Below are 26773 nucleotides of genomic sequence, written 5' to 3' on the forward strand. Positions count from 1 at the left end.
TCCTGGTTCTGAAATGCAAATATGAAAAATAACTGTCTTTCGATACGGCTGTACTTCATTGCAATTAATTCCAATAAAATAATTTTAAATCAACATTGAAAATGTATTTCAAAATGAACAGTCAACTAGCTATCTACTTAGCTTAAAATTTGACCACCATAAGCATGTGGCGAAGGCTAGGAACAACTGAGATGGGAACCTTTAGCGCCATTGCCTTGTTTTGGAGGGTAATATTTTCATTTATTTTCCCCATCTCTTCTTGCTAGCAACGCCTCCAGTCAGGACGCTTTCGGCGGGTTCCGTTAAAATGGCTGTTACTGAGAGTGGAAACCCAAAGCAAGAACAATCGTAGTGGGTACAACTGCATCCAGTAGTATCGCTGGTGTCTGATAAGGAAAATAAAAGACTGCAACGCAATGGCTGCCCTAGATCAAAAGTCCCCCAACGTCCTCCTTCAAAGTCTCTGCTGCAGGATCACTGGGAAGAGCGAAGGTAGCTATGATGCTAGCTAGTTAGATTGTCCAGGCGCGGTTATGTGCAGCTAGCCTGGTCTGTTGCTAGCTAGCTAACATTAACAGTGATGCTGATATAACAGTTGGATACCAACGTTCAGCGCGCCATCTAGCTACAGTAGCTAACTACGTTTTTAGTTAAGTCAAGTTTGTGTAACAGCCAATGCTAGTTAGCTTAGGCTAGCTAGTAACTGTACACCTAGCCAGCCAAGTCACAGATGGTAGGCTATGTATGGACCCCAGCTAGCTAGCCATCTAGTTAACTAACGTTAGCTCGACCCTTATTTGTATTTAGGTGATGGCTACATCCAAGGCTTTAGCTAGCTAGCTAACTACCAAAAGTGTGTCATAGCTAGATATAGGTAGCTGCAGATACGGTTGACAACAGTACAACCACGCCTTGTTCAAGTAAGTTAGCCAGGCTGCCAGAAAGTGTGCCTAATAAATCTGACTTTGATACCAATTCTTGATATACAGTCTGAAACAAAGCACTGCACAATCGTGGACATTTTCCTTACAAGCCAGAATGTTGAATACAATTACGTTTGAACTTACTATACCGGTTGTCTGTGCAGTTAGTCTATCAGCTGCTCGAAATATGAGACAAAATATTCACCCGAAAGTATTGTTTACCCGACTTTTTAGAGCGCAGGTACTGAAGTTACATTTTTTTATCACCTGGCACATGCTCAAAACCATGTAAACACCGGTTAGTATGCATGTACTTACCGTCTTGTGCACGTGCCTTTGATCATGAGCAAACACATCTTGATTGCCACACACACAGACCCGCGCTTTGAAGTCATTTAATAATACTTACCTGTGGATATTTTGTCTCAAGTACCAAAACCATAGACAATCGGCAGTAAGTTCAAATATATATATTTGAAACATTGGTGACAGACAAGGGACATTTCGGGTATTTTTCTATGTAAATGTAGTGGTATTGCCTGCACAATTGAAGGCATGTTTCGCCACGTTTTGTGACTAACGGAAAGTGTAAGATTGGGAGCTAGCTACTGATTGAGGGGAAACGTTATGCATCTGTAAGATTTGAACCAGTCTGAAAGATTCATTCACTAGTAGTGCCATATGGTTTAGGAAAAGCCGATATTCCGTGCTCAATACTTCAACTCAACCCTATTTCACATTTCAGCTGAAGTAGCCCACCAGTTCCAGTATGCTGTGAGAGTCGTCGGGAGTAACTATGCTCCCACCATTGAGAGGGATGAGTTCCTAGTGTCAGAGAAGATCAAAAAAGAACGTGAGTGACCTATGACCTATTATTAGAGACAATAATGTGAGTGACCTAAACTGGACAGGTTTGCTGAGTGAATCCTCTTTGAGGGTCCATCTCGACAGTCGAAAGTGGCATCTGCACATCACTGGTTTGCACTTTCTCTGTTACCTTTGCAAACATGCATCCTTTGTTAATGTGGTCTTTTTGTTGTTGTTTTCCCAGTAGAGATTTTCTGTCTCGTGTTAAAGGTACATTTGACAATAAAGAAATTCGGTTGTTAAGAGTCTCCATTAAAGTAAATCTCAATACATTTTGTTTGTAGTCGGAATAAGGCCACTAATGACCATCTTATCGATCGCTAAGCATAGTAAAGTTTTTAAAAAACAGCACTTACCCTTGTTCGGAGTGGAGTTGAGCCCCTTTTAATCAACTTGTGTTTTTGAAATTGGTCTATGTCTGTTTATTTAGGGGTCTGATTCTGTTTGTCTTGTCCTTTGGTTCTCCAGTGCTGAAGCAGAGGAGAGAGAGTGACGCAGCCCTGTTCTCTGAGCTCCACAGAAAGCTGCAGACTCAGGTCAGTCTTCTGTTCCAAATACCCTGGTGCATATGCATACTTGTATTGGCTTTGAAAGGAGAACCAATTGAGAATCTGTGTGTTTTGCTTTCCATTAAGAGAATCTGTGTGTTTTGCTTTCCATTAACAGGGGGTGCTGAAACACAGGTGGTCCGTCTTATACCTGCTGCTCAGTCTCTGTGAGGACCCCAGGAAACCGTCCAGGGTGGGTATACTTGTAATTACACACACACACACACACACACACACACACACACACACACACACACACACACACACACACACACTAACCATAGCTATATATAGAGTACAAGTCAAAAGTTTGGACACAGCTACTTATTCCAGGGTTTTTGTTTATTTTTACTATTTTCTACATTGTAGAATAATAGTGAAGACATCAGAACTATGAAATAACACACATGGCTTCATGTAGTATTCAAAAAAGTGTTAAACAAATCAAAATATATTTTCGATTTTCGATTCTGCAAAATAGCCACCATTTGCTTTGATGACCGCTTTGTACTCTTGGCATTCTCTCAACCAGCTTCACCTGGAATGCTTTTCCAACAGTTTTGTTGGAGTTCCCACATATGCTGAGCACTTGTTGGCTGCTTTTCCTTCAATCTGCGGTCCAACTCATCCAAAACCATCTCAATTGGGTAGAGATTGAGTGATTGTGGAGGCTAGGTCATCTGATGCAGCACTCCATCACTCTCCTTCTTGTTCAAATAGCCCTTACACAGCGTGGTGGTGTGTTGGGTCATTGTCCTGTTGAAAAATAAATGATAGTCCCACTAAGTACAAACCAGATACGATGGCGTATCACTGCATAATGCTGTGGTAGCCATGCTGGTTAAGTGTGCCTAGCCAGAAGAGGACTGGCCACCCCTCATAGCCTGGTTCCTCTCTAGGTTTCTTCCTAGGTTTTGGCCTTTCTAGGGAGTTTTTCCTAGCCACCGTGCTTCTACACCTGCATTGCTTGCTGTTTGGGGTTTTAGGCTGGGTTTCTGTACAGCACTTCGAGATATTAGCTGATGTATGAAGGGCTATATAAAATAAACTTGATTTGATTTGACAGTGTCACCAGCAAAGCACCCCCACACCATCACACCACCTCCTCCATGCTTCACGGTGGGAACCACACATTCGGAGATCGTCCGTTCACCTACTCTCACATAGAAACGGCGGTTGTAACCCAACATCTCCAATTTGGACTCATCAGACCAAAGGACAGATTTCCACCGGGCTAATGTCCATTGCTCGTGTTTCTTGGCCCAAGCAAGTCTCTTCTTCTTTTTGGTCTCCTTTAGTAGTGGCTTCTTTGCAGCAATTTGACCATGAAGGCCTGAATCACGCTAAACAGTTGTTGAGATCTGTCTGTTACTTGAACTCTGTGAAGCATATATTTGGGCTGCAATTTTTGAGGCTGGTAACTCTAATGAGCTTATCATCTGCAGCAGAGGTAACTCAGGGTCTTCCTTTCCTATGGTGGTCCTCATGAGAGCCAGTTTCATCATAGCGCTTGATGGTTTTTGCGACTGCACTTGAAGAAACTTTCAAAGTTCTTGGAATTTTCCGTATTGACTGACCTTCATGTCTTAAAGTAATGACGGACTGTCGTTTCTCTTTGCTTATTTGAGCTGTTCTTGCCATAATATGGACTTGGTCTTTTACCAAATAGGGCTATTTTCTATATACCACCCCTACCTTGTCACAACACAACTGATTGTCTCAAACTCATTAAGAAGGAAAAAAATTCCACAAATGAACTTTTAACAAGGCACAGCTGTTGATTGAAATACATTCCAGGTGACTACCTCATGAAGCTGGTTGAGAGATGCCAAGAGTGTGCAAAGCTGTCATCAAGGCAAAGGGTGGCTACTTTGAAGAATCTCAAATATAAAATATATTTTGATTAATTTAACACTTTTTTTGGTTACTACATGATTCCATATGTGTTTTTTCATAGTTTCGATGTCTTCACTATTTTTCTACAATGTTGGAAATAGTAGAAATAAAGATAAACCTTTGTGTGTCCAAACTTTTGACTGGTACTGTCGATACAGAAAATGAAAGCAGTATAATCCTCCTGACTACATCATCACAAACAGTAATTCCATCGTGGCCATGTTAGTTCTGTAGAACTCCATTAATAGCAGAAATAGCTATTCTATTAAATGTTCCATATTTTTCCACATTTGATTATTTAATTGATACATCATTGATTTATTGATAGCATGTGTCATTCCCAGGTTGGCAGCTATGGGGCGCTGTTTGCCCAGGCCCTCCCCCGGGACGCCCACTCCACCCCGTTCTACTGCACTCGGCCCGGGAGCCTGCCCCTCAGCTACCCCGAGCGCTCGGGGCCCGGGGGCTCCCAGATCTCCACCAGCATGGGCACCAGTGGCATCAGCAGCCTGGGGGTGTACTCCCTCAACGGGCCCACACCCACCCCTCAGCCCCTGCTGGCCGGGTAAGACCAATTGATGGAACCCGGTTTGTCCGGTCAGCACCCAGGACTCCATAGTCAGTCGTACATGACTCTAGACTTTCTTCAGTCTTGTTCCTGTGGACTCACAGGGAGTGCATGCGTTTGTTGTAGCTCAGCACCGCAACTGCATAACCAATGAACCTTCAGAATATGAAGGTGTCTTAAATTAGTAGGACATGTTTAAAAAAATATTTTTCTTTGTAGCCATTTGTTGTAGCAGGATATTTCCATTCTGTTGTGAGCATCAATTATGCATGTCTTTCTCCACAACCCCACCAGCACTTGTGTATAATTAGTCTGGCTATACTCGTCTAGTGCCAGGGTAAGTATCTGATTAGTGGGTGGTTGAGTGGATCATCATCAACACTATAAAAGTCATTTGGAGCTGAGGCATCGCTACGGTGGTGTGACTCTAAAGCCATTCTCTGCTGTTGAAAGGCAAGAGTCCCTCATTAACAGGCTATTAATGGTAATGGTCCTACAAGACAGTTTGCATTAGGAGAACCAACATGTATAGGGGAAGAGTTATGCATGTCGAGGGGGAGATAAAATGTCTATAGTTACACGGATGTAAACATACAAAATGATCCATTAAACATTTCTGTGTGTGCACTCTCCAGACACCCACCCCAGACAGCAGGGCAGCAGCTGGGCTCTCGGCTGGCGTGGGCCCTCCCCAACACCTCCGCCCTGGCACCTACCTCACGGGCCCCGCTCGGCCCCCCACCCCTGTCCACCCGGGCTCCCAGGCCACGCCATGACGGGGACCTCACTGGTGAGTTGGGGGTGGGGACAGACATTGTTGGGATGTATAGGCCTACTTTTTGTGTATGAAACTACATGGCGTTGTTGGGACATGCTTCACGGTTGGAGGAAATTTTGTAACGTAGGCAGAAGTTGGGCAGGGGGCATGTAATGGTAAAAGAGACATTGTTCTCTGCACAGTGGCTCTGCAAACTGAATACTCAATATTAAACAGAAAGAGATTAGTTTGGAGGGAAATTTACCAAGTCTGCAATGAAATGTTCCTGTTCTGCAGTAAGAACCACCTCACATAATTGGCTCATTTCATAAACCGTTTTTGTTGCTCTCCCGGTATTTAATTTGTCTTGGTGTTCCTCTGACAGGGTTGGGGCCTGACTTTAATAGATATACAGAGAGATACAGCACCTACTCATTCCAGGGTTTTTCTTTATTTGTACTATTTTCTACGTTGTAGAATAATAGTGAAGACATCAAAAATATGAATAACACATATGGAATCATGTAGTGAGCAAAAAAGTGTTAAACAAATCAAAATATATGTTATATTTTTTTAACACTTTTTTGCTTACTACATGATTCCATATGTGTTCATTCATAGTTTTGACATATTCACTGTTATTCTACAATATAGAAAATAGTAAAAAATTAAGAAAAACAATTGAATGAGTAGATGTCCAAACTTTTTTAACTGGTACTGTAACATTTCTGGCTTTCGTTAATGTTGTCCTATTTCTTGTTGTTGTTTTTCTGAATCCCTCGTTCTTCTTCTCTCCAGCGGAGGTTGGTGAGGCTGCGCTGGTCCGAGACATCCTGTATGTCTTCCAGGGGATCGACGGCAAGTTCATTAAGATGAGCAACACAGACAACTGCTACAAGATCGACTCCAAGGTGACTTGAACATTCGTTCATACGTGAACAATGTCCATGCCAAGGTGTCTTTGGTATTTCAGTTTGTGCCCCTTGTTCCTGAAATATTTCCCTGACGAATGCAAAAACTGATGACCAACTTCATAAGCTATTTGACCTTTCACTGAGTGTACTAAACATTAGAAACACCTTCCTAATATTGAGTTGCACCCCATTTTTGCCCTCATAACAGCCTCAATTCATCAGGGCATAGACTACAAAGTGTCAAAAGCGTTCCACAGGGATGCTGGCCCATGTTGACTCCAATACTTCCCACAGTTGTCAAGTTGGCTGGATGTCCTTTGGTTGGTGGACCCTTCTTGATACACACGGGAAACTGTTGAGTGTGAAAAACCCAGCAGCGTTGCACTTCTTGACACACTCAAACTGGTGTGCCTGGCACCTACTACCATACCCCCCCACCCCCGTTCAAAGGCACTTAAGTCTTTTGTCTGGCGCATTCACCCTCTGAATGGCACACATACACAATCCATGTCTCAAGGCTTAAAAACCCTTCTTTAACCTGTCTCCTCCCCTTCATCTACACTGATTGAAGTGGATTTAACAAGTGATGGAAAGAGCAGGTATTCCTAATGTTTTGTACACTGCGTATATGTTAGAGTTAGTCAACATGTTGTGTTTAGATGCACCATGGCAGGGAGGCTAGCAGTTAAGAGCGTTGGGCCAGAAACCGAAAGTCTCTGGTTTGAATCCCCAAGCTGACTAGGTGAAAAATCTGTCTGTGTCCTTGAGCAAGGCACTTAACCCTAATTGCTCCTGTAAGTCTCTCTGGATAAGAGCGTCTTGCTAAATGACTAAATATGCTAAATATTTAATGTAGACAGCGTCGTACTTCCATCCATACTAGCTAGACCAGTTATTGACAGATTACCCTGTTTCATCGCTAGCTGACTCCCTGACATCATGGCTGTTGTAGAACCGGCCGACCGACAGCGTTTTTCAGATTCAGCTGTAGTGCTGCTGACATCAAGGCTGATGATCTGTTTCTAAAAGGGATAAAAAGCTCGACAGATCAATAGTTGGCTCTTTGGTTAGGAGCCACATCGATGGCGTCCCTCTATCATCCATCAAGTATTCATTACAACTTTCCTCCCTTCCTCCCTCCCTAATATTCCTACAAATTACAGTCGACCTGTTTCAGCTATACATCTTCTCAGCGTTATATATATATAGCCTGCTGTCAATGCGCTGGCCTAGGAGCACTGTATCGGACGAGAACACTGGAGCCAAATCTAGCCATCAAGGGTGTTTCCTGAGGTCTTTTTGAAGTCATCATTTACGCTATAAGCCCTATTCAATCTAACACGGTTTCCGGAATAATTAGAACAGAATACAGAAATGGAACGTTATTAGAGACCTGTTTTATTATTCTGTCTAAAGTAGAGAAGGTGAGTATCAACACCTCGTCCTCATAAGACGACTCCGTCAGCAGAGAGACACTGCAGACAGTTTGGGCTCCAGGCTTCTTGGTGAATGTCTTCAATCTGTGAAACAAGGGCCACGCTGACTACCATTTAAAAAAAGTGAAATTAATTCTGAACCAACTGGTGTGAAAGGGATGAACCTTGAATTGGAATGGTCCTCCAACTGGCAAAGGGCTCTGTAATAATACGGCTGATGTGTTCCTATTCATGATTCTGGGCTGAAGAGCAGAGCTGCTGTTCCTTTGGTGTTGCTGTAGTCATGGGGGGTTGTGGTGTACATGTGTGTAGTGACTGAATGGTAACCTGGCAGCAGGAGAGGCCCGTTTTCCGATTGTGAGTGTCTCGTGTCTGTGGGGAGCCATACAGGACAGATGGTACACACGGGGATAATTAACTACCAACCTGGCAACCCCTTCACAGATTAAATGGGTTACTTTGACAGATATTCACAGTATTCCCTGTATTTTGTGCCTGTGTGTGCCTGGGTGTGCCTGCGTGTGCATTCTCCTGTCGTAACTTCTCCAGTGTGTCCCTAGGTGGTGCTCTGTAAGTCTCTGAGGGACACCAGTAGCCGATTGGCTGAGCTGGGCTGGCTCCACAACAAGATCAGGAAGTACACTGACTCGCGCAGTCTGGACCGAGCCTTTGGCCTGGTGGGACAGAGCTTTTGTGCCTCCCTGCATCAGGAACTGAAGGAATACTACAGACTTCTGGCAGTTCTGCACTCACAGGTAAGACACACACCTTTCTCTACCTCTCAACACTGTACCGCCTTATTCATTATTCAAGTGAATGAACTTTGTTCTTAGCCCTTCAAGAGGAAAAACCCATGTAGGCTATAGGACATGTAAAGGTGTGTTTGACAGTTGCAGGTGGAGGATGACCAGGGAGTGAACCTGGGAGTGGAGTGCAGTCTGACCCTCAGACGTCTCCTAGTCTGGACCTACGACCCTAAAGTCCGCCTCAAAACCCTGGCTGCCCTCGTTGACTTCTGCCAAGGTAGAGCTGTGTGTGTGTGGCGCCTGCTGATTTGGTACCATCAAAGTATCCATTTAAATAGTGTGTGTGGTTCAAGTGTGTGGTTGAAATGTTGTGTGTGTAGGGAGGAAGGGAGGTGAACTGGCGTCAGCGGTCCATGCCTATGGGAAGACAGGGGACCCTCAGATGAGAGCTCTGGTGCAGCACATCCTCAGCCTGGTGTCACATCCCATCCTCAACTTCCTCTACCGCTGGATCTACGATGGAGAGCTGGAGGACACTTACCATGAGGTGACGCGCACACACACCATATATTTAATATACACACCATATATATTATACACACACCATATATATATACATATATATATATATATATATACATACATTTGAAGTCGAAAGTTTACATGCGCTTAGGTTGGAGGCATTAATACTCGTTTTTCAACCACTCCACAAATTTCTTGTTAACCAACTATAGTTTTGGCACGTCGGTTAGGACATCTACTTTGTTCATGACACAAGTAATACTTCCAACAATTGTTTACAGACAGATTATTTCACTTATAATTCACTGCATCACAATTCCAGTGGGTCAGAAGTTTACATACACTAAGTTGACTGTGCCTTTAAACAGCTTGGAAAACATCAGAAAATGTCATGGCTTTAAAGGCTTCTGATAGGCTAATTGACATCATTTGAGTCAATTGGAGGTGTACATGTGGATGTATTTCAAGGCCTACCTTCAAACTCAGTGCCTCTTTGCTTGACATCATGGGAAAATCAAAAGAAATCAGCCAAGACCTCAGAAAACAAATTGTAGACCTCCACAAGTCTGGTTCATCCTTGGGAGCAATTTCCAAACGCCTGAAGGTACCACATTCATCTGTACAAACAATAGTACGCAACTATAAACACCATGGGACCACACAGCCGTCATACCGCTCAGGAAGGAGACGTGTTCTGTCTCCTAGAGATGAACGCACTTTGGTGCGAAAAGTGCAAATCAATCCCAGAACAACAGCAAACGACCTTGTGAAGATGCTGGAGGAAACAGGTACAAAAGTATCTATATCCACAGTAAAACGAGTCCTATATCAACATAACCTGAAAGGCTGCTCAGCAAGGAAGAAGCCACTGCTCCAAAACCGCCATAAAAAAGCTAGACTATGGTTTGCAACTGCACATGGGGACAAAGATTGTACTTTTTGGAGAAATGTCCTCTGGTCTGGTGAAACAAAAATATAACTGTTATGCCATAATGACCATCATTATGTTTGGAGGAAAAAGGGGGGAGGCTTGCAACACCATCTCAACCGTGAAGCACGGGGGTGGCAGCATCATGTTGTGGGGTTGCTTTGCTGCAGGAGGGACTGGTGTACTTCACAAAATAAATGGCATCATGAGGGAGGAAAATGATGTGGATATATTGAAGCAACATCGCAAGGCATCAGTCAGGAAGTTAAAGCTTGGTCGCAAATGGGTCTTCCAAATGGACAATGACCCCAAGCAAACTTCCAAAGTTGTGGCAAAATGGCCTAAGGAAGTCAAGGTATTGGAGTGGCCATCACAAAGCCCTGACCTCAATCCTATAGAAAATTTGTGGGCAGAACTGAAAAAGCGTGTGCCAGCAAGGAGGCCTACAAACCTGACTCAGTTACACCAGCTCTGTCAGGAGTAATGTGCCAAAATTCACCCAACTTATTGTGGGAAGCTTGTGGAAGGCTACCTGAAACGTTTGACCCAAGTTAAACAATTTAAAGGCAATGCTACCAAATACTGATATTGAGTATATGTAAACTTCTGACTCACTGGGAATGTGATGAAAGAAATAAATTCTGAAATAAATAATTCTCTCTACTATTATTCTGACATTTCACATTCTTAAAATAAAGTGCTGATCCTAACTGACCTAAGACAGGGAATTTTTACTAGGATTAAATGTCAGGAATTGTGAAAAACTCAGTTTAAATGTATTTCGCTAAGGTGTGTGTAAACTTCCGAATTCAACTGTGTGTGTGTGTGTGTATATGTATGTATATATATATATATATCACACACACACACATGCACATTTTTTGTCCATGACAATAACATGAAATTGATCATAAATAGAGTGTAGACATTGTTAATATTGTAAATGATTATTGTAGCTGGAAACGGCTGATTTTTAATGGAATATCTACATAGGCGTACAGAGGCCCATTATCAGCAACCATCACTCCTGTGTTCCAATGGCACGTTGTGTTAGAAAATCCAAGTTTATCATTTTAAAAGCTAATTGATCATTAGAAAACCCTTTTGCAATTATGTTAGCACAGCTGAAAACTGTTGTTCTGATTTAAAGAAGCAATAAAACTGGCCTTCTTTAGACTAGTTGAGTATCTGGAGCATCAGCATTTGTGGGTTCGATTACAGGCTACAAAACACCAGTCTCAACGTCAACAGTGAAGAGCTGACTCCGGGATGCTGGCCTTCTAGGCAGAGTTGCAAAGAAAAAGCCACATCTCAGACTGGCCAATACATTTTTTTTATTAAGATTGGCAAAAGAACACAGACACTGGACAGAGGAACTCTGCCTAGAAGGCCAGCATCCCGGAGTCGCCTCTTCATTGTTGACGTTGAGACTGGTGTTTTGCGGGTACTATTTAATGAAGCTGCCAGTTGAGGACTTGTAAGGCATCTGTTTCTTAAACTAGGGTGGCCTTGATGACAGCTTTTACATTTATTTTTACTGCTCTAATTACGTTGGTAACCAGTTTAAAATAGCAATAAGGCACAGCTAAGGGGCTGTGTCCAGGCATGCTGCAATGCGTTGTGCGTAAGAACAGCCCGTAGCTATGGTATTTTGGTCATATACCACACCCCATTTTGCCTTATTGCTTAAATATAATACACACACACTTCCATTAGTTTGTCAAGGTCAGAGTCCGGATGGTAGTAGCTGAGCTCAGGCTGAAGTGGACTCAGACAGACGTCAGACAGGTTAATCTCTGAGCTGAGATGGAGGGAAAGGGGAGGGGTACGGCGGCCTTCCAAATGAGGATGGATGAGAGGACGGTAATGGGGAACTGAGTGATGGCCCTCTCTTCTCTCTCTCCTCCCATCTCTGTCCTTGCTCTCCATCCATCTCCCTGTCTCCACAACTACAGGACAGTAGAAGGCCGTGAATCTAGTCCTAATGCACCTGCTGCTGAATCGCCCTCTCAGACTCCGTCTACCTGAGACTAAGTGCTGATTGGGCGAGCACAGAGCACAGGAGAGTTGTAGCGGCTTTCAAGACCAACTGCCGAGCTATTCTCAGAAGGGAACGCTTCAAAGGGCACACTGTATTTAAGCCCCCTGTATTGACCCTCTCTGTAGCAAGCATAAGTGATAGTTATGGAGCTGTTCCTTCCCAGCAGAGGGGAATGAGGGGATGGCTCTGAAGCTTACAGGCACCTCTGTCAGCCCAGGGGGCGGCTGGGAGGTGGCGTTAGACTGTAAACACTCATTATGACAAGAAGAGCCGAAATGAAAATAAAACTTGATATATACTTTTTGTTTACTAAAAGGCTTTTCAATCCCCCTTGTTGTACCCCCTAGGAGAGAAGTCTTCACCGTGTAACGCTGATGTCTATTTATCGGCATCCATTTTGGTTTTCAAGTTGAACCACTGGCTCAGTGACGATTAAGATCATGATTGAGAGATGGAACCACCATTCACTTTCTTTCCATTACTGTAATAAGTATCCATTGTTGGAGTAATCTCCTGTGTTCGGATATAGTTGAGTCCTGTCTTTTAAGGTCTGATTGTGATGGGGATTCCTCTCCCTGCAGTTCTTTGTGGCGTCTGACCCCACGGTGAAGACAGACAGACTGTGGCACGACAAGTACTCACTGAGGAAGTCCATGATACCCACCTTCATCACCATGGACCAGGCCCGCAAGGTAGACACACACACGAACACCAATTATCCTCAACGTAAAAAATACAAACTTTGCATTCACATGTCACTTTTGCTCGCTCTCTCTTTCTCTTCTGTCTCTGTAGGTTCTGCTCATTGGAAAGTCCATTAACTTCCTGCATCAGGTGTGCCATGACAGAACCTCACCAGGGAAAATCACCCCGGCCTCCAAGTCTACAGACTCCCCCAAAGATGGTACGCTCTCTGACCTCTCTCCCCCACCCCAACACACTGTGAAAGGGGCTAGCTTAATACCACACTGGCATTTGGTGTTTGGTACACATTTCTACATAATATACCTCCAGAGAGTGTGTATTGAGCAGGCAGTGTCTTTCGACAGAGTAGAGAAGCCTTGGTCTTGCCATAGTAGTGTTTGTAGCTAGTGAGAGCAGAGCTGCATTGATCTGTTTGGCATCAGAACTGGTTGTACTGTTATGGTACTTACGGTCGTATCGACTGGGTTTAGTCTCACTCCTCTCTCCGTCGCTGATCAATGGTTTTACAGTTCCTTCCTTAGCCTCGTCCTTGAGGGGAATGACTGCACACTGACTGGCGTTGGAAGGGGAGGGGTTGTATTTTTACCCTGTCTGTCCCAAATGCCACCCTATTCCCTTTTCTAGTGCACTACTTTTGACCATAACCTTCAGGGTTAAAGGTAGTGCATTATGAAGCCCCCGGTCAAAGGTAGTGCATTATGAAGCGAATAGGGTGCTATTTTGGATGCAGACTCTATCTTGAATTATAGATACAGAGTTCAGCAAGCTGTCTGAGAGATGAGTTTAATATGCATCATGTAGTGCCAACTCCAGTACCCACATAATGACCACAGATAATAACTCTCTCTCTGTAGCTGCAGAGCTGTTATCAGACCTGGAGGGGGCGTTCCAGGGGAAGATAGATGCAGCCTACTTTGAAACCAGCAAGTACCTGCTGAATGTCCTCAACCAGAACTATCTGCTGCTGGAGCACCTGCAGGCCATGAGACGATACCTGCTGCTGGGCCAGGGAGACTTCATACGCCACCTCATGGACCTGCTAAAGTTAGTACACACACACACACACACACAGGTGTACAGACAGAGGGGTACGCACAAATACACACACCCACCCACCCCATCCTGTACGTCATATATATTGACCTTAGTGTTTGTCCCTTCAGACCAGAGCTGGCCCGCCCAGCCACCACTCTGTACCAGCACAACCTGACAGGCATCCTGGAGACAGCCGTGAGGGCCACCAACGCCCAGTATGACAACGCTGAGATCCTCAAGAGACTGGACGTACGCCTGCTGGAGGTAGGCTACAGCTCATACCATTACTACTATCACAGGCTACAGCTCATACCATAACTACTATCACAGGCTACAGCTCATACCATAACTACTATCACAGGTTACAGCGCATTCCATTACTACTATCACAGGCTACAGCTCATACCATAACTACTATCACAGGCTACAGCGCATACCATTACTACTATCATAGGCTACAGCTCATACCATTACTACTATCACAGGCTACAGCTCATACCATAACTACTATCACAGGCTACAGCGCATACCATTACTACTATCATAGGCTACAGCTCATACCATTACTACTATCACAGGCTACAGCTCATACCTTTACTACTATCACAGGCTACAGCGCATACCATTACTACTATCACAGGCTACAGCTCATACCATAACTACTGTCATAGGCTACAGCTCATACCATAACTACTATCATAGGCTACAGCTCATACCATAACTACTATCACAGGCTACAGCTCATACCATTACTACTATCACAGGCTACAGCTCATACCTTTACTACTATCATAGACTACAGCTCATACCATAACTACTATCACAGGCTACAGCTCATACCATTACTACTATCATAGACTACAGCTCATACCATAACTACTATCACAGGCTACAGCTCATACCATAACTACTATCATAGGCTACAGCTCATACCATTACTACTATCATAGACTACAGCTCATACCATAACTACTATCACAGGCTACAGCTCATACCATAACTACTATCATAGGCTACAGCTCATACCATTACTACTATCACAGGCTACAGCTCATACCTTTACTACTATCATAGACTACAGCTCATACCATAACTACTATCACAGGCTACAGCTCATACCATTACTACTATCATAGACTACAGCTCATACCATAACTACTATCACAGGCTACAGCTCATACCATTACTACTATCATAGACTACAGCTCATACCATAACTACTGTCATGGGCTACAGCTCATACCATAACTACTATCATAGGCTACAGCTCATACCATAACTACTGTCATAGGCTACAGCTCATACCATAACTACTGTCATGGGCTACAGCTCATACCATTACTACTGTCATAGGCTACAGCTCATACCATAACTACTATCATAGACTACAGCTCATACCATTACTACTGTCATAGGCTACAGCTCATACCATTACTACCGTCATAAGCTACAGCTCATACCATTACTACTATCACAGGCTTTATCTCAGTGGGCTAACACGGTATTGAGTCACGGTTTTGAAACACAACCTGGTAACCCGTGGCTCAAGACTGTTAGCCCTCTGAGCTGAAGCCTAGATGGTTGATGTCTGGATGCTGGATGTACACGTGTCAGTGTTACCTATTGGATTTCAAACTGTCAACTTTGCACCATGTTATCCCTCTGACCTACAGCCTGGTCATCAACCCATCTGTGCTCCTTCTGTAGGTGTCTCCCGGGGATACGGGCTGGGATGTCTTCAGTTTAGACTACCACGTAGAGGGTCCTATCGCCACGGTAACCACAGCACTTTACATACATACACATACCATCCTATCTGGTGTTGCCTTGTCTCGCTCCACACACACACACACACACACACACACACACACACACCCTCGCAAACAATCCAATAAGCTTCTCCTCTTCTCTCTTCATTCATCCATAAAAGCCCACTGGAGCATCAGAATGTTGTTTCTTTCTGCTCTGTTATACATGTTCATTCACAGGCCACCAGTCAACCATGTTAGATGAAGTCAAGTGCTGGCTGGTTTTGTGTTGTTCTGTGAGGTGGCGAGAGAACGTGTAAATGCTGTGCTACCCTGTGACAGGTGTTCACGCAGTCTCTCTCTTCACTCTGTCTCCTTTGTCTTTCTCTGTCTAATTTGTGTGTGTGTCTCTCTCTCTCTCTCTCATTTCTCTCTCTCTGTCTCCTTTGTCTCTCTCTTCTTGCTTTCTGTTTCTCTCGCTGGTTCTGGCTGTGGCAGGTGTTCACACGGGAGTGCATGAGCCACTACCTGCGGGTGTTCAACTTCCTGTGGCGAGCCAAGCGTATGGAGTACATCCTCACTGACATCTGGAAGGGACAGATGTGCAACGCCAAGCTGCTTAAGAGCATGCCAGGTGAGGACGGACACACACACACACACACACACACACACACACACAACCATGTAGTTCCCTCTCACCTCCAGCAGAGGGAGTCGTGTACCGAAGAGCTGTAGATAAGGCAGCCAGGGTAACATGTTAGATGTTATGTTACAGAGCTGTCTGGCGTGCTGCACCAGTGCCACATCCTGGCCAATGAGATGGTCCACTTCATCCACCAGATGCAGTACTACATCACCTTCGAGGTCAGGGGCCGTACTTTTCATTCATTTATCTAGAGACCACTGGGCTCACCTAGCCTCTCCCTCTCACTCCTCTCACACTCGCCCCCCTCCCTTGTCTGTCTGGGTCTCTGGCTGTCTGGGTCTGTGGCTGTCTGGGTCTCTGGCTGTGTGTGTGTGTGTGTGTGTGTGTGTGTGTGTGTGTGTGTGTGTGTGTGTGTGTGTGTGTGTGTGTGTGTGTGTGTGTGTGTGTGTGTGTGTGTGTGTGTGTGTGTGTGTGTGTGTGTGTGTGTGTGTGTGTGTGTGTGTGTGTGTGTGTACAGGTGCTAGAGTGTTGTTGGGATGAGCTGTGGAACAAGGTAGAGAAGGCCCAGGATCTAGACCACATCATCGCTGCCCACGAAGGATTCTTAGACTCTGTCATCTCCCGCTGCCTACTGGACACCAACAGCAGGGTGAGACACACACACGTATGCTCATTTATCTATTTTCCCCAGAGTCAGATGAACTTGTGGATAAACTTTCATGTCTTTGTGTCCAGTATGAAGGAAGTTGAAGGTAGTTTCGTGACCCAATGCTAACTAGTCTTACCGCAATGACTGCAAGTCTATGGGTATCTACTAGCATGCTAGCAGATACCCATAGACTTAGTCATTGTGCTAACGCTAGTTAGCAATTGCGCTAGCGGTAGTTAGCAACTTCCTTCAAAGTGCACGCAGAGACTTAACAAATGGTATCAGCGAGTTCATCTGACTCTGGGGAAGTAGATAAAGTGCCTCATTGCCAAAATCTCTAAGTATCCCTTTAAGAATTTTCCTGTAACCAGCTATTTCATCTGCGACCCTGTACATGTGACTAATAAACTCTAATCTAATCTAAAATGTTTTTCTCTCCTTCTCCCCCCTCTCTCCCGCTATCCTCACTCCAGTCCTTGTTGAACCAGCTAAGGGCTATCTTTGACCAGATCATAGAGTTCCAGAGTGCCCAGGACTCTCTGTACCGCTCTGCCCTGGAGGAACTCACCCTGCGGCTGCAGTACGAGGAGCGGAAGAAGCAGAGGGATTCTGAGGTAGAAGGATCAGGGCTTGAAGTGGACTGAAATGGGTGCCAGCACTTAAGGCTGTTACGGTGACCGTATTACCGCCACACCGGCGGTCACGAGTCATGAAGGCAGTCAAATTCCACATGACTGTTTAGTCAGGGTAATTAGGCTTCTCCAAGCTCTGATGCTGCTGCTGTTCATTAGTAACCTACCAGACTTGCTAACTGCCTGGTACTTAGCACTCTATTGTCCCTCTAATCACTCTGAAATTAATGCAAATGTATTCAAATCTAATCAAACACTTCATGAGAGCTCATGTTGCGTAACATTTCTATAGGCTATGCAATTGCGTGAGAAACAGAGTGATGGCTTCTATTAAAAAGAGGAGGATCCCATCAGCTTTCTATTGGCTAGGCCTACTATATTTAATTTTTTTTAAACTTTCCTAATATTAAGCACATAGCTTATATTTACAACAGGAGTATAGCCTACCTGGCTGGCATGAAAATAAACGCGTCCTCCATTTTTGCTATTTAATTGCATCATTCGGTTGCATCAGCCTCATTGCGTAAAAAAGTTTTTTTTGATGCGAGTGGTTGTATTAATTTGGGATCTATCGCATCCCACAACTGTCCCAGACTGTTTGGAATATTTATTTCTCACACAAAATATAGAATATGTCAACTTTTGTACTATGGGGGATAGTAGATTGACATAGGCTAGTGCTTTTGCTGTTCCTTAGGCCTACTCATCTTGTTGGCTGATGAAAAGTCAATGTGGACAGTTCTTCCAATATCTTCAATATGCACCTCGTAATTAGATAAGGATGGGCGCAGTTGCGTCCCCGATGTGTCTGTCTTCACTTGTAGCCTGTGAGAAAGACTAGATCACGTGACAGAGAGCCATGTGTATTAGAGGAGCTTTTTTTAGGGGCATTACGGCCACACAAAGGGGATGCCGCCGGGAAATTCGAGTCATTATCAAGTGCTTGTCAAATTGTGAATGAGAGACTGATGAAGTGTGTACAGCCTGCACAAAAAAACAAAGCAGAGCTCATGCCTTTCAAGCAACTTTTCTCAAATCATCATTAGTCACATCATGCAGCCTTAGAATATATAAAAAAATCAAAACATACAGCCCAACATTTGTATCACAACTAAAGGTACATAAATAACTCTAAATTAAGGAGTACCTGTTTCTTTGTTCACTGCTCAACACAGAATAGCAGCATGTGGGCACTCCCTCAAATCGTTTGGAGAAAGTATCATTAACATTTTATTCAGCTTTGTTCAATTGTATTCTTCATACTATAAAATAATGCCACGGAATTCTAAGCAAATCTTGTCTGCTAAACTAGTGTAGCCCACAGCCATTTGGCATAGCCAGATCAGGACCTATCATAAGGACAACTCAGAGTATGCTATTCTGTTCTTCTGAAATAGACTACATTTTCTTCATATCATGTTTCTTTAGACCTGTCTAAAATAAATAATGGATTTATTGTGAAAGTGTGGGCTATATTACATTACATTAGACTTTTTGAAATGTAGACGTTCCAAAGGTCTGCGTCAGTGTGGAAGCCAGGAGATACTAAATGTGTTAATGTTCATTAACGGTCAATTACTGTGATACTGGCAGTTATTTGCTTGACAATCACCGGCTTATGAAGTTTCGTGACCGCCACAGCCCTAGCTGCACTGTTTATATTTAGGTTCCGGTACTCTGCAATATTTTAAAGCCAATATTCTATAAGAGGTGCCGGTACTCAAGCAGTAGAACATTTGAGGTGTTGGTATTCAGTACCGGTGTGTACTGGCCCAATTCAACTACTTATAATAACTTTTAATTATAGAGCGCAATTGGAGGGCCATGTAGAGTCTTCACATAGTCCCATGTCCTGTTTGTTCTAAGTCGTCTGGAACCCAGCCAGGGGCCAACTCAAGTTCCCTCCTTAATGGCCATTGTCCATGCTGGTGTTGTTGTCATTTTATTGATTTAACAGGCCCTGAGCATCAGACTATTAAACTCTAAGTGTTAGAAAAACAAACACAGCCTCTGCGTTTGCCAAGTTTCTCTTTTAATAGCTTGTAAATAAGACTGAGGTCCAAGGTAAGAGGGTTTGGGGTGACAGAAGCTGTTGGTCAGTGATGGGGGATATTGGATTTTATATTAACTTTAAATATTGGCCGTTGAGTGTGTTTACATGAATGAGAAGTATGTGAGTAGAGAAGACATTGAAGGTCATGTCTCTATGGGGGAAATGCTGGGGTCATAGAGCGGGAATCTGTAACAGTTTAGTATGGGTGTTAGTTACTCATTTACTGAAGTGAAGAGATGGCACTGGTTACTCTTTCAAATCAAATTTTATTAGTCACATGCGCCGAATAGAAAAGGTGTAGACCTTACAGTGAAATGCTTACTTACGAGCCCTTAACCAACAATGCAGTTTAAAAAAATACAGATAAGAATAAGAAATAAAAGTAACAAGTAATTTAAAGAGCAGCCGTAAAATAACGAGACTATATACAGGGGGGTACTGGTACAGAGTCAATGTGCGGGGGCACCGGTTAGTTGAGGTAATATGTACATGTAGGTAGAGTTATTAAAGTGACTATGCATAGATGATAGCAACAGGGAGTAGCAGCGGTGTAAAAGAGGGGGGCAATGCAAATAGTCTGGGTAGCCATTTGATTAGATGTTCAGGAGTCTTATGGCTTGGGGGTAGAAGCTGTTTAGAAGCCTCTAAAGGACCTAGACTTTGCGCTCCGGTACCGCTTGCCGTCTGGTAGCAGAGAGAACAGTCTATGACTAGGGTGGCTGGAGAATTTTTAGGGCCTTCCTCTGACACCGCCTGGTATAGAGGTCCTGGATGGCAGGAAGCTTGGCCCCAGTGATGTACTGGGCCGTACGCCCTACCCTCTGTAGTGCCTTGCGGTCGGAGGCCAAGCAGTTGCCATACCAGGCAGTGATGCAACCAGTCAGGATGCTCTCGATGGTGCAGCTGTAGAACCTTTTGAGGATCTGAGGACCCATGCCAAATCTTTTCAGTCTCCTGAGGGGGAATAGGTTTTGTCGTGCCCTCTTCACGACTGTCTTGGTGTGCTTGGACCATGTTAGTTTGTTGGTGATGTGGACACCAAGGAACTTGAAGCTCTCAACCTGCTCCACTACAGCCCCGTCGATGAGAAAGGGGGCGTGCTCGGTCCTCCTTTTCCTGTGGTCCACAATCATCTCCTTTGTCTTGATCACATTGAGGGAGAGGTTGTTGTCCTGGCACCACACGGCCAGGTCTCTGACCTCTTCCCTATAGGCTGTCTCGTCGTTGTCGGTGATCAGGCCTACCCCTGTTGTGTCATCGGCAAACTTAATGATGGTGTTGGAGTCGTGCCTGGCCGTGCAGTCATGAGTGAACAGGGAGTACAGGAGGGGACTGAGCACGCACCCCTGAGGGGCCCCTGTGTTGAGGATCAGCGTGGCGGATGTGTTGTTACCTACCCTTACCACCTGGGGGCAGCCCGTCAGAAAGTCCAGGATCCAGTTGCAGAGGGTGGTGTTTAGTCTCAGGGTCCTTAGCTTATTGATGAGCTTTGATGGCACTATGGTGTTGAACGCTGAGCTGTAGTCAATGAATAGCATTCTCACGTAGGTGTTCCTTTTGTCCAGGTGGGAAAGGGCAGTGTGGAGTGCAATAGAGATTGCATCGTCTGTGGATCTGTTTGGGCGGTATGCAAATTGGAGTGGGTCTAAGGTTTCTGGTACCACACTTTGATACCACACTGATGCTGCAGCAACAAAGTTCCTTCTGAAACTTGACACCTCTAATGTTGCCTGTCTGTGTGTGTGTGTTTTCAGGGTGAGTGGGGCGTGACGGCTGAACAGGAGGCAGAGGAGAACAGGAGGATCCAAGAGTTCCAGGAGACCATACCAAAAATGCGCTCTCAGCTGCGGATACTAACACACTTCTACCAGGTATGGGTCTTACTCTCTTCTCACTGCTACAGTGGCTTAAACTAGGACAGTCTGATTGTCTGTGGTAGTGTTCAGTGGATAGGACCGTCTGGTTGTCTGTGGTAGTGTTCAGTGGATAGGACCGTCTGGTTGTCTGTGGTAGTGTACAGTGGATAGGACCTTCTGGTTGTCTGTGGTAGTGTTCAGTGGATAGGACCGTCTGGTTGTCTGTGGTAGTGTACAGTGCATAGGACCGTCTGGTTGTCTGTGGTAGTGTACAGTTGTTAGGACCGTCTGGTTGTCTGTGGTAGTGTTCAGTGGATAGGACCGTCTGGTTGTCTGTGGTAGTGTACAGTGCATAGGACCGTCTGGTTGTCTGTGGTAGTGTACAGTTGTTAGGACCGTCTGGTTGTCTGTGGTAGTGTTCAGTGGATAGGACCGTCTGGTTGTCTGTGGTAGTGTTCAGTGTATAGGACCGTCTGGTTGTCTGTGGTAGTGTTCAGTGTATAGGACCGTCTGGTTGTCTGTGGTAGTGTTCAGTGGATAGGACCGTCTGCTTGTCTGTGGTAGTGTACAGTGGATAGGACCGTCTGCTTGTCTGTGGTAGTGTACAGTGGATAGGACCGTCTGGTGTCTGTGGTAGTGTACAGTTGTTAGGACCGTCTGGTTGTCTGTGGTAGTGTTCAGTGGATAGGACCGTCTGGTTGTCTGTGGTAGTGTTCAGTGGATAGGACCGTCTGGTTGTCTGTGGTAGTGTACAGTGGATAGGACCGTCTGGTTGTCTGTGGTAGTGTACAGTGGATAGGACCGTCTGGTTGTCTGTGGTAGTGTACAGTTGTTAGGACCGTCTGGTTGTCTGTGGTAGTGTTCAGTGGATAGGACCGTCTGGTTGTCTGTGGTAGTGTTCAGTGGATAGGACCGTCTGGTTGTCTGTGGTAGTGTACAGTGGATAGGACCGTCTGCTTGTCTGTGGTAGTGTACAGTGGATAGGACCGTCTGGTTGTCTGTGGTAGTGTTCAGTGGATAGGACCGCCTGGTTGTCTGTGGTAGTGTTCAGTGGATAGGACCGTCTAGTTGTCTGTGGTAGTGTTCAGTGGATAGGACCGTCTGGTTGTCTGTGGTAGTGTTCAGTGGATAGGACCGTCTGGTTGTCTGTGGTAGTGTTCAGTGGATAGGACAGTCTGGTTGTCTGTGGTAGTGTTCAGATGATAGGACCGTCTGGTTGTCTGTGGTAGTGTTCAGTGTATAATATCTGTGGTTGGTTGTGCTCCTTCTCAGGGCATAGTGCAGCAGTTCCTGGTGCTGATAATGACTAGTCCAGACGAGAGCCTGCGCTTCCTCAGCTTCAGACTGGACTTCAACGAGCACTACCGGGCCAGAGACCCCCGTCTGAGGGCCTCACTGGGGGCCACCAGGGGCCGGCGGCCCTCCAACATCTGACCTTACGCACACCACTATGTCACAACATAGGGACAGAGAGCCACACGGAATCTGCCTTGATAGTATTTATATATGACATGAAGATGACATCAAAGTAGGGCTAGATGGAATCTGTTGTGATGACATCACAAAAGAGCCAGACAGAATCTGTTGCGATGACATCATAATAGAGCCAGGTGGAGATAATGCCGCATTCAAAACAACTATGAACTCTGAAATCTCCGACTTCAGTGCGTTCAAAACAACTGGGAACTCGGTAAAACACAAGCTCCAACTGGGAAAAATTGTTTTGAACGGTCATCCAACTCGGAATTCCAAGTCGGGAACTCGGTCGGGCCTCTTTCCAGAGCTCCGACTTTCCGACCTGAAGATCACTGACGTCATGATTTGACCTAGTTTTTTTCTGAATTTCCAGTTGTCTTGAATGATGTAGTGGTGACTTCACAGATTCCATTTGGCCCTGCATTTTAACACCTCAAGACAAATAGGGCTAACTCGGATTAATTTCACTATGACATAAACAAACAGAACATTTTGAAACCCTGCCTCCTCCCCCAATGTCATTGGCAAATGACTCACACAAACAAACACACACGCTCAATTCACCATACACACACACATCCACGTTTCCCACTCTTTCACAGTCCCCTCTTGGGAGATGTGGTTTTAGAAACCTATCATTTTAGTACTCTGCCTCCAGCATCCAGCTGTGTTCACCCTCACCTCTTTGAGGTGTCTGATAGGCTACCATCACCGTGTGAATTTCATATTGTACATTTGATAATGAACAGAATGTCTTGATTTGATTGGTTTGTTTACATGTTCTGTGAATATTTTGTTTTGTTTTTCTTACTGACGTTTTTCATACCAGTGTCTTAAAGTCTGCGGTGTGTTTTATAACTGTTAATAAACACTGTTATAGCTGTTTAACAACTGTATTATGGAACCAACACAGCAGGCTCCCACCCACCTCTCTAACGAGATTCAAGAATAATGCCCACAGCCCCTAAGGCTAAAAGACGGACAGACGTTAGGATTTTATTCATGTTTTGTATTATTTAACTGGGTTTCTCTTGATTCTCCTTGCAGACTATGGCCGCTGTTCTGCATGTGAATCTGTCATGTTGAACCAGCTCAATTCCTTAATTGTACAAGACAGATTTGTCAAACGTGTTGCACCCAACTTATGCCACTTTTCTCTCCTGACCACTCAGACAAACCTGGGAAAATACTTTTGTCATACTGCGACATTAAACCATGAAGAAGCTACAAGTGGAATGGTGACTGTATGGTGACATAACTAGCCTTTCAAAACCCTCCTATGATGGAGTATACTGTAGTATTCGGGCGCATCTCAATAGTCAGAGGTGGCTTCCTCGCCTCCCTTCCCTTTTCACTGATCTGAAAGCGACATGGAAGATGCTTACCAGGACTTGCTTTCATTCACCTGTCTGCAGAGCAGATGAAGGAAAGGAGGCAATGAAGCTATTGGTTGCGTCCTAAATGGCACCATACATAATAGGGTGCCATTTGAGATGCACCCAGAGTTAGAGATGCACCCTTTAGTGCACAGGTGTCAAACTCATTCCACGGGGGGCGAGTGTCTGCGGGTTTTCGCTCCTCCCTTGTACTTGATTGATGAATTAACATCACTAATTAGTTAGGAACTCCCCACACCTGGTTGTCTAGGGCTTTATTGAAAGGAAAAACCAAAAACCTGCAGACACTAGGCCCTCCGTGGAATGAGTTTGACACCCCTGCTTTAGTGTTTTAACCCCTCCAAGCAGGCTCCCCTGTCTTTCTTTCCAATCACAAGTTATCATCAGGGCGTGCCAAGAGAAGATGCTACCAGAAGACCTCTGTAAATCCTGTTCATTGTATAGCACAGATGTATAGAAATGACATGCCATGGACACAAACATCCTGTCATCTCTTTAATAATAAAGTCAAGTTTTTTAACAGTTTGTACTTCGTTTTTTTGTCAGCATCAGGGGTGCATTCTAAGTAGACTATAAGAGGGCCTTTGTCTAAAAAAAAGTATTTTCTAATTAATTTAATACATCACGCTCCCGGTGAGTTTTTTTTCTTGCTGGACGCATTGAGTTGAGGCCTAATTAGTTTGAAGGATGCATGTGACCTGGCCATTGTGCTGGAGTTCGAGAACGCAGCAGAACGCATGTGAAGTTATACAGTGGAAATCCACGATATAGCAGGTAAGTTTACTTAAATCGTTAACATCTAAGGGATTTGAGTAAACTTGGAAAGTAGTCGACATAAACGGGGCAGAATTCAGATAATGTTTTCTATGTAGGTAGAACTTGACTCAGACTTGTCAATGTCAATTCCCGCTTGTTTGAATCTAGTAAGTAAATCATGTTTAGACAACTGTCATGGTTAGAAAACAAACACTATTACAGATAACTGGAGTATACAGTAGTAGTTGTAGCTACACTTGTACTAGCTAGACACTTCCAACAAGGGCTGTCTTGAGATATTTGAGGTAGAATGAGTTTGAGTATTTAACCACGTGGTGGCAGTGTAGCTCAATACATGCGAGATAATGACGTTTAATACTGATTCATTGATCATGTTGATCTGTGAAACCGTGGATTCACTTTTCTATCCACAATATGATACGTAGTCAGCTCTCATGCATTTTGCTGTGTGTTGGAGTAGAATAGACAGTCACAGAGCAGCTTTATTAAGTAGAATATATTTGGTAGGAGAGGTGTCACAATGTCAGTGGATGTCTCACTACAGCCTGGCTTTATTTGGACAGTCACAAGACCCATGACACTTTCCCCCCCCCCCATTGAGATGAATGGTGTCCTTGTTCTTTACACTACATTTACATTACATTTAAGTCATTTAGCAGACGCTCTTATCCAGAGCGACTTACAAATTGGAACCTTTATTTAACTAGGCAAGTCAGTTAAGAACAAATTCTTATTTTCAATAACTGCCTAGGAACAGTGGGTTAACTGCCTTGTTCAGGGGCAGAACGACAGATTTGTACCTTGTCAGCTCGGGGATTTGAACTTGCAACCTTTCGGTTACTAGTCCAACGCTCTAACCACTAGGCTACATTTACATTTAAGTCATTTAGCAGACGCTCTTATCCAGAGCGACTTACAAGTTGGTGCATTCACCTTATGATATCCAGTGGAACAACCACTTTACAATAGTGCATCTAACTCTTTTAATGGGGGGGGGGGTTAGAAGGATTACTTTATCCTATCCTAGGTATTCCTTAAAGAGGTGGTGTTTCAGGTGTTTCCGGAAGGTGGTGATTGACTCCGCTGACCTGGCGTCGTGGGGGAGTTAGTTCCACCATTGGGGTGCCAGAGCAGCGAACAGTTTTGACTGGGCTGAGCGGGAGCTGTACTTCCTCAGAGGTAGGGAGGCGAGCGGGCCAGAGGTGGATGAACGCAGTGCCCTTGTTTGGGTGTAGGGCCTGATCAGAGCCTGAAGGTACGGAGGTGCCGTTCCCCTCACAGCTCCGTAGGCAAGCACCATGGTCTTGTAGCGGATGCGAGCTTCAACTGGAAGCCAGTGGAGAGAGCGGAGGAGCGGGGTGACGTGAGAGAACTTGGGAAGGTTGAACACCAGACGGGCTGTGGCGTTCTGGATGAGTTGTAGGGGTTTAATGGCACAGGCAGGGAGCCCAGCCAACAGCGAGTTGCAGTAGTCCAGACGGGAGATGACAAGTGCCTGGATTAGGACCTGCGCCGCTTCCTGTGTGAGGCAGGGTCGTACTCTGCGAATGTTGTAGAGCATGAACCTACAGGAACGGGTCTACCCTGCCGCCCCTCACTTTGTTTCATTAGTATCCCTGTTTGTTGTCTGTGTTCTGGTGCCTGTGTGTCTGT

General features: G+C 44.7%; 1 protein-coding gene across 1 annotated transcript; it reads left to right on the forward strand.

Annotated features, from left to right (window-relative positions):
* Positions 1-275: 275 nt before the first annotated feature.
* On the forward strand, positions 276-24865 carry LOC120051397 (gamma-tubulin complex component 3 homolog). The gene is made up of 21 exons (XM_038998239.1): positions 276-492; positions 1669-1776; positions 2259-2326; positions 2457-2531; positions 4579-4799; positions 5438-5592; positions 6358-6470; positions 8470-8664; positions 8800-8932; positions 9036-9202; positions 12728-12838; positions 12942-13050; positions 13706-13895; positions 14015-14150; positions 15594-15662; positions 16133-16268; positions 16410-16498; positions 16798-16929; positions 17403-17543; positions 21369-21485; positions 22743-24865. Exons 1-21 carry the CDS (start codon positions 417-419, stop codon positions 22902-22904), a joined length of 2703 nt encoding a protein of 900 aa, XP_038854167.1. The 5' UTR covers positions 276-416; the 3' UTR covers positions 22905-24865.
* The last annotated feature ends 1908 nt before the right edge of the window (positions 24866-26773 follow it).

The sequence above is a fragment of the Salvelinus namaycush genome, chromosome 7, assembly GCF_016432855.1.
Source record: "Salvelinus namaycush isolate Seneca chromosome 7, SaNama_1.0, whole genome shotgun sequence".
Classification (NCBI taxonomy): domain Eukaryota; kingdom Metazoa; phylum Chordata; class Actinopteri; order Salmoniformes; family Salmonidae; genus Salvelinus; species Salvelinus namaycush.

Coding starts and splice junctions, on each gene's coding strand:
- LOC120051397 (XM_038998239.1), top strand. CDS start 417: ATGGCTGCCCTAGATCAAAAGTCCCCCAACGTCCTCCTTCAAAGTCTC. Junction 5,593..6,357: donor CCATGACGGGGACCTCACTG/GTGAGTTGGGGG, acceptor TCTTCTCTCCAG/CGGAGGTTGGTGAGGCTGCG. Junction 8,933..9,035: donor CCTCGTTGACTTCTGCCAAG/GTAGAGCTGTGT, acceptor TTGTGTGTGTAG/GGAGGAAGGGAGGTGAACTG.